Below are 12,074 nucleotides of genomic sequence, written 5' to 3'. Positions count from 1 at the left end.
GGGGGGGGGGTGAGGAGGTACACAGTGGGATAGCTGAAAGAAACGTTCAATACAATAATACAATAGAAGACATTTATACAATAAGGTTTGGCCACGGGCTCTTTATCTATTTGTTAATTTTTACTTTGCACCAAGCTAATTGAAATTGACATTGTATTTAGATTGATAGTTGTATCTACAGTGGCATCTTAACCATACCAAAAAAATGTGCATGTAGCCCAGGAAAGAGAATATTTAATTATATTTAATATTTAATTGAATGTAATTTGGGGGGGGGGGGGGGGGGGGTATTTTTGGTGGACGGGGCAAAAGCTGGTCCACTATCCCCTTTATGCTGACAACCTAATGAGGGCATTTCACGAAGGTGCAAAAATTGAAAAAAAAAAAAAAAAGGTCCCTCATTTGAGAAGATGTTTTAGCGATAATCAATTTTAAATATTAACAGACGCAGATAGCGTTGGTCTATTTCAAAAGGTATTAATGAGGACTGGGATGGCAGGCAGCGATCAACCTCTGAAGCTCGTCGCCTCCGTCAGAAGCCTACAAGCTCTCCTCCTCATCTCTGTCGACTCTTTCACAAGCAGTTAACTACAAACGCTACAGTCACAGTGTACCATGGGGCCTGCAAACTGAAATTCTCATCTTCTTTCATGCGCACAGTACCGCGCGGCACCACGGTGGGGTTTCTGCAGACCTACAAAAACTGTCAATCAGCTCCACAGTACATGGTCCCTTTGCAGCAAACCCACTGAAGCTCCTGTATTGAGGGCAGACGGTCCCTGGGGCGGTGGGCTGTGGTTGTGCCCAAACCCCACACGGAGCTGTGACTACAAACACGCACACATTTGGTGGATGTATCATGGCCCACTTCCTCGCCTGCCTGCTTCTAAGTGTACGTGTGCATTTGTTGTGCTTTTCATTCGCAACAGTTGCATTCCTCCCCTGGCTCATGTGTGCCCAGTTCTTCATCATTACACAGAGCAGAGAGGCAGCGCGAATCTCTTCGCGACACCAACGCTCCTCGACGTCCAAATTTGTCTCCACTGCTGTGGCAATTCATCACAGGCAGCAAGCTTTACGCTTCCGACAACACACACACACACACACACACACACACACACACACACACACACACACACACACAAACACACAAACAGACATACGCAAAAACAGGAAACACAGAAGCAGATCAATCTATTGCAACCTGCAGTGTGCGCCTTCACGTGTAGTACTCCGTTTGACTCCAACCCACAAGTACATGAAACATTTTGTGTGCCTCGGGAGGCGAGGAAAAAGAAACCCACTCAGATCTCCCGCCTCAGGAATATACAGGAGCAAAAACAGTCCAATTTTACACATCAATCAGGAGCAACTCCAACAGGCCGAGACAGGAAAACTGCTTTATAGAATATAGACAAGAGGTGCTTTCAGACAGCCAAACTCGGGAAAACCACAACATATTTATACACTCACGCCCACATGCTCACAAACTCAGAGAGAGATCACAGACGTGTCACATGGATAGTAATGGACGACGAACACATGGCAGAGGAATATTAGTCAGGCTAGTCGCTGTGAAATGGGTTTGAAACAGTCATTCAGCTTGTGAAAGGTGGTGCTGAGGAGGACGTGGCACGAGAACAAAGACTAGTGAGAGGAACGGGACAGTGAAGAGTGGTATCCCGGCTTTGGCAGTGGAGCCACTGATTGGTGCTTTGATGTTCACAATTCGCCTGCCTATTCCTATTCCGCTGCATCTGGGTTCAGAGCTCCCATGACAGGCGTGCAATGTGCACAGAGGCTTTTTGCTTTAACTTACGCAAAAACACTCTCACAAACCAGTCCAGGCCTTACTGGTGTCTATTTAACTAGAAAGAGTGTCTACCTTGTGTTCACATCTTTGTCATTGCGACTCTACAGTAAGCTCCAAGTCCAACCTATTTAGTAGTGACAGCGGGAAGTGAGCCAAATGAGCTCTAATGTGGGGTGTCTAGCTTGACTGCCTTCTTCGTTGTGCTGCGGTGTACAAATGTGGGTGTCGTTGTGAGATCAACTAAAAAGAAAAAAAAAGCAGAAAGGTGTTTACTCTGCAACAAAACAAAAGAATAAACTCTGTGGGAAGAACCAAGACAAAGCTTAACCTCCACCTCTGGGAAGAGGCTGTAGTTATCCTCCTGTCTGTGGTGAAACTACATCTATTTAATCAGAGCCTGCTCAGATTGAGGTTTTCCATTGTCTGGACATGCAGCCTGAGAGTGTGTGTGTGTGTGTGGGGTGTCGATGTCTACGCTCTATTCAGACCCGGACCGATGCTTCCCGCCACTTTACTCAACAGCGCGGCGCACTTATCATCAGGACAATGGCCCGGTCGTAGCGGCGTGTAGCAGAGGTGGGCCGGAGCAAGGCGAGAAATAGGGTCACTTGGGCTGCGATGGAAAAGCTTACAAGAGAAAATGACATGCCCGAGTACAATGAATGCAGGCCGACCACCTCGTACCCGTGGACACTTAGAAGACAAATGGTGCAATAAGGCCAGTCAGCCACCTCTCTCTCTCTCTCTCTCTCTCTCTATTGAATAGCCCGTGTTCCACTTTACTGACACTTTAAGCAGCAAGTAGCCAAACCATTCACTGGATGATGAATAGAGATGTATAAATGACAACCGCGCATCATAACTAGCTAATACATATTGTGATACATTACTGCTGGTCTTCCTCGCAACTGAAGGATAGAAAAAAATATATATATATTTTCAGAATCCGAATCGTGTTTGCCGCAAGTAGAAGTCTGTGTCCGTAGTGGCACAAAATGTCCTAATCACCTGTGAGAAATCCATGAATTCATAGATATACCCCATAGAATTATCGTAGACCCTTTAGAACAGTTCCCCACCTGGGGGGGTCAGGACTCACACAAGGGTTTGTATACGATACAGAAAAAGAAAAGAACAGAGAGTCGTTTGATTTGGGACTTTTCCCGAATGTTTGCTTTTTTTCTTTGTGGTAAAAAGTGTATAGTTTCACAAAGAAATCTATTTAATTTCTATAGTTTTACAGCTTCAGGACCTTAACAATGAATGAGTCAGTCAGTGTGTGTGTGGGGGGGGTCACACAGAGATGTTGCTTGGTATTAAGATGTCACAAGCAGAGAATGTTTCTGTTGGAATGTTACCGTTTGTAGTTTGTATGCTCTGTTGCCCGGATGCTATGTTAGTATAAAGTCTGGATAAAATGGATTTCAAATAGGAATCAGAATAATGTTAATGAGAAGGAGAAAAGATCTGTAATTTGAGTCAGTGCAAGAAAGATCAGGACACCATGACGGATGAATAAGGCAATAATGAATGTACATCCCCCAAAAAACAACATACAAGATAAAAAAAAAGAAAAGTGATTTATTTTCTTAGGTTTAAGAGGACACAAGCAGGTCCGGCTCCAGACACAAAAATACAGCAGAGCGAATTACATCAAACCCTCACACAAGAGAAACTGCACCCGCTCTGCACCAACCTTGCACCACCAACTAGCGGTGACAGCGTGCTTTTTCCACACCCTGTGCACCACTGTGGCACTACGGGAACATGCTACAACACAGTTGGGTTCAACAGACTTTTATCTATACCTTTCACACCACAAAGACCAGAGTTGTTACATGTTTTTGATTCCTCCAAGTTCACACAGTCACACCTCACGGAGCGCAACGGTCCGACACGTAGCGAACCTTTAGCCTCGTTGCTCACACCAACACAGTGGACCAGCCCGCTGTGCAGTTTGTTAAAAAGACACCGGCACAATCCCAACCAAACTGTGAGTCGATTATAACGATAAAAGGTATGAGGAATAGAAACAGCATCACATGTAAACCAACTAAGTGAGCGCCACTATAATACCAAGTCATGGTACAAGAACTATCTCATGAGAACATACGGTATCTCACACAAGCTTCGCGAAAAACGTTTTGCTTTTTCCACCTCCCTCTCTTTGTTATGCCCCGTCTATGCTCTTAGCATCTTTGCATGCAGGGTTGCATCTCTCGCTGTTCTTCTATTTGACGTCTTAATAGTTCATCGCTTGTAGCCATGTAGGGAATGTTAAATAAAGCTCTGATGTGTAATTTGTCGCTCCACAAACATTCCCGCTCCCGGCCTACCCTGGGAGTTAATGCAACAGATTTGTCATACACAAGCCAGGCACAGCTAGAGGAGGAGGAAGGTGTGTGTGTGTGTGTGTGTGTGTGTGGGGGGGGGGGGGGGGGAGAGAGAAAAACCTATTCAATCTGAATTTCAATCTCCATAGGGCCCTATGCAAATGTATGCAAGCTGATGCTCTCGCTCTCTCAAACTGCCAGAACACACAGTGCAGGCGACGAAGCCAGGCTGCATATTATTGTGTCTGGAAGTGCCCAGTTTGTGTGGCAGGTAAGTGAGGCCGAGGCAAATGAGAAGCAAACTGGGAGCAGCTCACATTGCGGGAATACATAAGTAGGCAAAGCCGAAAACCAAACTAAATGCAGATACCTGTAGCAAGTAAAGAAGCTAAAATCCATTTTGATCATTTCCTCCAGGAGAAGCGCTCCCCCCTTCTGTCTCTCATTGCTGTGCCCTTCAGCATAATGTGGACGTGCAGGCTCTCTGGGGCTTTTTAGGGAATTGATGGATAATCAGATGATTACACAGAAAATCTCCATTGAGGACAATCCTCCCTGACAAACAAAGAGAAAGCTCTTTAGTTAATAAATAGGCTGAGAGACAGACAGAAGTGAGAGTGTGAGAGAGAGAGAGAGAGAGAGAGAGAGAGAGAGAGAGAGAGAGAGAGTGTGAGAGAGAGTGAGTAAATCCTGTCCTGGGTTGGCAGCACAATACCAAATCTCTATCACATATTAATTTCATCCAAACAATCTGCGTGTGTGAGTGTGCGTGCGTGCGTGTGTGTGTGTGTGTGTCGTACATTGCCAGAAACATCACTTCTTGAGGATGTCACTGAGTTTGCCTTTAGCTTCATCTAAATTTGAGCGTATCTAAATACATTTCAAGCTCCAGGCATATTTGTATAAGCCTTTCTGACAAAATTGGGCTGAAGTTTATTCTCATGATTTTCTTATTTCCCCAACTTCTTTTCTGAATTAAAAAAAGTTTGCGGTGAAACACAACTCGACACACGAGCAAGTCCAAGCTGTCAATCTAAGCGAGTGAAAAATTGAACACACGAGAGGTTTAGGACACTGAAACAAACATGTACCGTATGTTTGTTTCTCTGACAATGACGAACTGGAAAAAGATAAACTGATTTTACTGCCAAGTTGAAAACAAACCAATTTAAATTAAGTACAAATATGAAACCCAAAGTCTTTATATTCATCCGCTTAAGAGGCAGCAATTACTGCTGTGTGTGTATGTGGTTTGGCTATTGTCAGCTGGACTCTGCAATCATACCCCATTCTTCCTTTCAAGACTGCCAAGGCTCCGATTAGTTTCATGGCATCTAAATTCTTGATTTAATTGCTGTCAGGATTCTGCCGTAAGGTTTTGTTTTCTTTAGGATTTCTCTAGATTCTGCTGCGCTCATTTCACCCTCTACCTCCACAAGCCTTCCACGGGTGCCGTCTGCTGAGACGCCTCCCCACAGCATGAGGCTGCCACCAACATGCTTCATGCTGGGGAAAGGCTTACGTGCTGATGTCACATGCAAATACTGCATAAATAATAGCAGACCATGGGGTAAGCGTATATTGAAAGGCGATGCACGTCACTCCCTCTCACTCACACACACACACACACACAGGATATTATAGAAAAATATTAAAATGCAAAAAAGCGGATTGAAAGTGAACAAGACAAACTGACGACATTGCTTGGATATTTTGTCGTATATTTCAAATGTGACGTTTCAACATGAATTATTGATACAGGTAGAAGCACCTTCACCGGCTATGGTGTCTGCCAATAAGTGCAGACACAGAGCCAAGTCTCAAGCCTACAGACCATTCACATTACCAAGCCTTCCTAATATAAACACAACCCACACAACACTGGCCTACCGGGAGATTTTTGATTTTTTTTCTGGCTTAAACCCCGTTTCTGGCATTTTCAGATAACCACAGCATGACGGAGGGTGAGCTACAGCACAAACTACTGGATTAACCAAACAGTACGTAACCCCTTCACCAGATTCCTGTTTATTAAAGTTCAACTGGACATGACCCTTCAATTTGGAGGAGCCCAGCACCGTAAAACTTCAGGCGCTCTGTGGCAAACGGTGACAATTGAGGGACGTCCAGACGGGAGTGAATGGAAAATGGAGAGGTTAGTATTCTGTTTCAGCCAAGAGAGGCATCGGTTTTGGCTTGGTAGTACGCCCACAGCAACACTTTGGCCTGGATGGAGCGCGGTGGTTCTCTGCTTGCACCCTAACGTCTCCAGGAGTTCTATGGTGGCTGGCATAGTCATGTTAGCTGTAGATGGGTGGTGCAGGGCTGGGATTGCCAAGCTCAACTGCTCTGCCAGCCTTGGCTTTGGCATTGGAACATGGGTCTGGAGGCTGCACTGTTGAACAAGTTTATGGCATCAGCGGTGCTCCAAAGGGGAACAAACTGAAAAACAACCTGCAGTTGGAACCAGATGCTCTGGCATAAGGTAAACATTGACTTTTTTTATTGCCATGTCTGAACCTGCTTAGTAAATAAAGTTATCACTCTAGCTACATCACACCTGAGGGCCACAGCAATGGGAAGGGTTTGAAAATAACTTTTTACATATACTCCCTAAATATCTACTGACATTATATACAAGCATGCGTAGCGAACACAAAGTGCAAAATAACAAACCACCTCGCTGAAAAATAGGCAAAGTTGATATCAATAGAGGATGTAATCAGTAAATGATTTACCCAGCGCAGGGAAACATCAAAAGGAGACTTACTACATATTTTTGATAACAAAATACCAAATTTTCAAAGCAAAGGCAGATGTCTGTTCACAACCCAACATACTCTTATCAGCAATAAACATATTGATCATAAAGCCAGGGAGCTTCTTCTCAGGAACAGGTGATAAACATTAACATGTAGTAATAGAGTGAGCTGTGTTGGATGGAAAGTGTGTTAAAACAACGCATGGGGCTGCATTGCTAGACCAGTGAGACATGAAATGGTAACCAGGAAGTCACGTTTGAGTGACAGACGGGACTTTACAACTGTGTAAAGTCATCACGGTGACAATTATTTTACCTTTTGTTGCAACAATTACAGGCTAAACAGCGGAAACGCGTTGTTGCACATTACAAAGTATATAGCAGGAATGTGAAATAAATGTGTTTGATTGGACATTTTTCAAACACGGCTAATTTTGGTCAGAACTTGGCTTGAAACATTTCTGAGACCTTTTATTTCCTAGTACCTTCTTAAAATGTCGTAACTTGGTATGTTATTGCTCTTCTCCACAAAGTGTGACTACTACTAATAGCATATTTATAAACTCAATGGATCAGGGGAAAACAAGAGAAGGGATAATTAGGGTACAGTTGTTAAGCTTAACTATTTGCAGAAGCCAGCAGATTGTTTCTCTTCAGGCGAATGATTCTCCACGCAGCATTTGGCTGCATGTTTTTATGACAACCTAGCAGCTGAACACCAAACATTTTGCTTGTGCTTTAGTTCAAGATTTGTGCTTTTCAACGTGCACTGTCAAACCTTAATGTGAGGGTATGAACAGCAATTGTGAAAAACAATTTTTTTTGCGATATTCAACCATCTCCAGTATTGGACTGTGTCATAAAGCTCTGCTCACTCAAGAAGAGTAACTCACCAGGTGAATTGTGGTTACAGAGGCTGTCCTTCAACCAACTGACCTCGGGTTAAAGGCCATTTAAACAATCATCTATTCTAGTCAAGTGTCTTGTGATAATACATCGCAGCCCTAACATCCTGATGACTGCCGTCCTTGGCCAGCTCTGTCCTGTGACAGAAAGGGTCAAGGGTCAAGCAAGAGGGGAACATCTATACTTGGATCAATGACCAATCAATAATAATAATAATATCACCTTTTAAATTCAGAGGTTGAAATGGCCACACGTCAAGAACCTTGCCACGGGTCTCCACAAACCAAGGGAAAGCAACACAATGTGAACGTTGCCTTAATATGACACAATAACACGACCCAGAGTGAGTTACAATGGAGTGCATGTCTGGTTTAACTATCTGTGCTGTTCATGACTGGGAAACTACATTTGAGACATTAATCGGTCAGAACTAATAAAAGTCAGGAGTGTGATTCTGACATGAGACTGAGACACATATTTAAAATGTTGTATTTACTTCCAGCATTACTTAAATTCCACTGATCAAAATAAGCGCAAATGCTTTCTGTTTGGATGAGGGATTACATTCTTCTCGAGATAAATACTGAATTGTGAGAAAATAGGTGTCTCCTCTAATCCATTAAAATGGGACTTGTGTTTCCTGTTCGATCCTCGGTAAACGAGAGTTATTGTCTCGGAATGATTTCTCGCACCATTTGATTTGCCCCCAGATAGATTGAGCACACAGACGGACTGAACAGGTTCTCTACCTGCGTTGACTTCCAGCAACCTCCTCTTCTTCTGCTGTCTCTCCTGCTTTTCACGCTCAGCCTTCTCCTTTGCCGCCCGTGCTCTCCTCTGTTTCTCCTCAGTCTCCCTTCGCCTCAGGTTTTCCTTCAGTGCTTGCTGTGGGAGGAGACAAAGAAAGAGAAAACCAGACAGATTGCTAAGTGGGGTTAATTATAGCAGTGTAAAGCCTGTCAAAAGGCAGAGGCAGCTGTCAAACACCAAAGACATCTTTATCCTACAGCATTATGTCAGATGAGGCTTCTAAGGTGGATTGCCAGCCTGGTCTTACCAGCCAGACACACAAAAAAAAAAAAACAGTTGACACCGGAGATCCATAGAGATCGAGTGATGGAACAAAGACGTAAAGACGTGAGTAGAGGCTGCAGCAGGTCTATTATTTCTAATTGGGGCTCTTTCCTAACCTGACCCGCCAGATGGTGTGTTACCCAGAACCATCTGAGAAGTCGTCATTGGGAACTGCTTGGAAAAGGGCAGGGACTTTTAAAAATGCTTGGCAGCTGCTTGGATGAGCCATCTGTCAATCAAACTCTTGCCGTAGTCAGCTGGGAGAAGAGCAGAAACATTGGTACCGTCAAGAAAAGCCTTCGGCGCGGTTCTTCGTCTTCTCTCAATGAAGAAATACTCTCCACTTCTTATACAACTGATAATATTGCAGCATCTAAGCTAACCACTTCAGCAGCTCATCGCAGGACGCTGATTGGCCGGTGTACTGGCTTCCCGGTCAAAATAGTATGTGTTAGGGTCAGTAGTGTTCAGGCTGCACAGCAGACGAGCTGAACACAGGTCACGGGTACTTGTGTGTGGGAAGATGTTGACGTCTACCACACTAATTGCAGGTCAACTCTAAACGAAATTCACACTTAAAACCACCTGCTTTTACAGAATGTGACAGACTTTATGTAAATGAAAAGAATAATTAGGAAACTTTCCTGCACTAATATACTTATACTGAGTTACTTAACAACAAACCTGGAATTTAATTCGGAAAACTGAATGTGTTCAGAGTCATACAGGTACTGGTTCTAAAAACGTTCTGATTATTGATTGCACGTACTGTATTGCACTTGTACGCATGTACAGTACTAATTATAAATCGTATTTGTTAATGCTGATGTTAGGTTGCCTCTTTAGCATTCTATTCTTCTGATTTGAATGGCTATACATATACATGTATATACATACCGTATTTTCCGCACTATAAGGCGCACTTAAAAGCCTTTAATTTTCTCAAAAAACGACAGTGCGCCTTGTAATCCGGAGCGCCTTATATATGGATCAATTGGTTAATTGGTTGATCCATACTGGTTGTACACGGCGCTCTGTCAAAATGTTTCAGTACGACTGGTAAACTACAAAGCCGCACCGCGGTAAACACCGGTACTGTGCTTACTCCTAGTCCAACACCACTTGTGTGTATAAAGACCCCAAAATGGCACCTTTCAAGAGACACGCTTACGACGCTATTCTATTCTATGCGCCTTATAATCCGGTGCGCCCTATATATAAAAACAGTTCTAAAATAGGCCATTCATTGAAGGTGCGCCTTATAATCCGGTGCGCTTTATAGTGCGGAAAATACGGTACACACATATATAAATATATATATAATTTACATCAACCACAGGGTACAGGGTACAGGCTCTATAATCCCTGTGCCAAAGAGTTGTTCAACTCACAATAGTGTCAATAGCTCAATAATGCCACAGCCAAGAGACAGACTGCATATGATTTAATAGAGTGCTCGCACGATCGCCATCCTGATCAATAGCCAGTCACTTAAAGAAAGGGAGTCTGGGCTTTCATCAAACACCCAGCTCCTCCTCCTCCTCCTCGTCGTCTCGCCTCCTCTTGCGTTATTCACACAGCCCGGCTTGACAGGCAGGTCAGTGGAAGAATAGCAATGCCGGACCAACATGAACAGATGCGCACACACAAAAAAAGCACACACTACGAAAAACGTGGAGTACATTGACAACCACACAATAAAGAGGGGCAGTCACTTATTGAGGCCCACTGACAGCCTCTTATTAAGTCTGCATACAAGTGACCATTACTGGAAATGATATGGTCAACTTGAATTCAAAACAAATCAGTGCAGTTAATTCAGCATCAACAAGCCACTTGAAATATTGAGGAACGACAACTTCAATAAACTCTAATGCTAAAATGATTAATAGTACCAGTAACCGTATACAATAATCTCAGAACCCTGTGTTCTCTATGGTCGAGTAAAGCTGCATATGTTGTATCCTATCCAATAGGTCAGGGGTCACTAATAGGCGGACTGCGGTCCGGACCCGGACGTATAACTGATGGATAATTGAGAATTATACATTTTTGGCGAAGCACTTCTATTTTAACCTGCACAGCTTTTCTAGCCTTTACGGCACTCGTTCAGCAGTCCGACCAGAAACACACCGACCAATTGCATGCGTTGTAAATCATCTCACGTGACGCTACTCAGCCAATCGAATATGGGTACATCCCAAGTCTGTTAATTGCATCCCTGTTTCCCTCACTTGCATCCTTTCCTTGCGTCTTAGTCCCTCCCACCAGGGATGCATGGAGAGACGCAAGGAAACCATGCGAGGAGAGAGGAAATTAGGAAATATGTTTTAAGAGACACGAGACGTCCTTTCCTCAGCTGCGTCACGTGAAGCAACGTCTGTTTCTGATGGCGGCGACTCTGATCACAGCTGGATCAGCTGCCAGTCGGCTTCAACAGCTGGAGAGACTTTTGAGAAGTGTGTGTCCACTCACAGGATCACTGTACTTAATATTAGTAACTAATAATACTAATAACTAATAAAGATACACAGTTATCATCACTGTAGAGGTGTTGTCTCTCTGTAGCCTGTTACCTCTTTAACAAACTGAGTCCTGTTTATAAGGGCAGGACCGATTTCTACCTGCGGAATGAGTTTGTCATATTTATGAATTGCGTCTGTACGTTTTGATATTCTGATTGTGACGTCATTATTAATTAGCCCAGAATATGATTATGGTTTCTCTTGAATACTGACATTCATTTATTAGGCTTAATGTTTCAGGTTAAATTTAAATGATATAACTCATCAAACCCGACACTCAGGAATGACTCACGTGTCCGAATGAAATGTAAAAAGTGTTTTGTCTCTCCAGCTCTCTCTGACTTTAATTGTATCCATAATAAAACTTATTGAGGGAAATATCAGATCATGGAAAGACAAATCTTTCTAATAAATGAAGAAAGATGTTTGTGGTCCTTTTGTTGTTCAGACTACAATGAACATATTTAAACCAGACGGTGAATCAGAAAACTAATCAAATATAAAGCTTGAGTTTAATCTATGATCTGTCTTCACTGTGGTATTAAACTCCAGTGATATTTAGAAAAATCAGATCAGTCAGATCAGCTGCAGCGTCCAATCACATACCTGATGAACAAAGAGGGGGCGTGTCAGCCGTTAAAACTCTTCCTGGAAGGCCGTTC

At 43.3% G+C, this 12,074-nt stretch overlaps 1 protein-coding gene across 1 annotated transcript in view; it reads right to left on the bottom strand.

Moving 5' to 3' along the window:
* LOC142933696 (protein diaphanous homolog 3-like) overlaps nt 1–12,074 on the bottom strand; it is a 152,860-nt gene that overhangs the window by 53,040 nt on the left and 87,746 nt on the right. The window contains exon 26 of the mRNA XM_076077896.1: nt 8,563–8,698. Within this exon, the coding sequence (XP_075934011.1) occupies nt 8,563–8,698 (136 nt within the window). The remainder of the gene's footprint in view (nt 1–8,562; nt 8,699–12,074) is intronic.

This window comes from Anarhichas minor, unplaced genomic scaffold (genome assembly GCF_050575085.1).
Source record: "Anarhichas minor isolate MPS153535 unplaced genomic scaffold, ASM5057508v1 ptg000062l, whole genome shotgun sequence".
In the NCBI taxonomy this organism is placed as follows: domain Eukaryota; kingdom Metazoa; phylum Chordata; class Actinopteri; order Perciformes; family Anarhichadidae; genus Anarhichas; species Anarhichas minor.
This window is presented reverse-complemented; position numbering and strand designations above follow the sequence as displayed.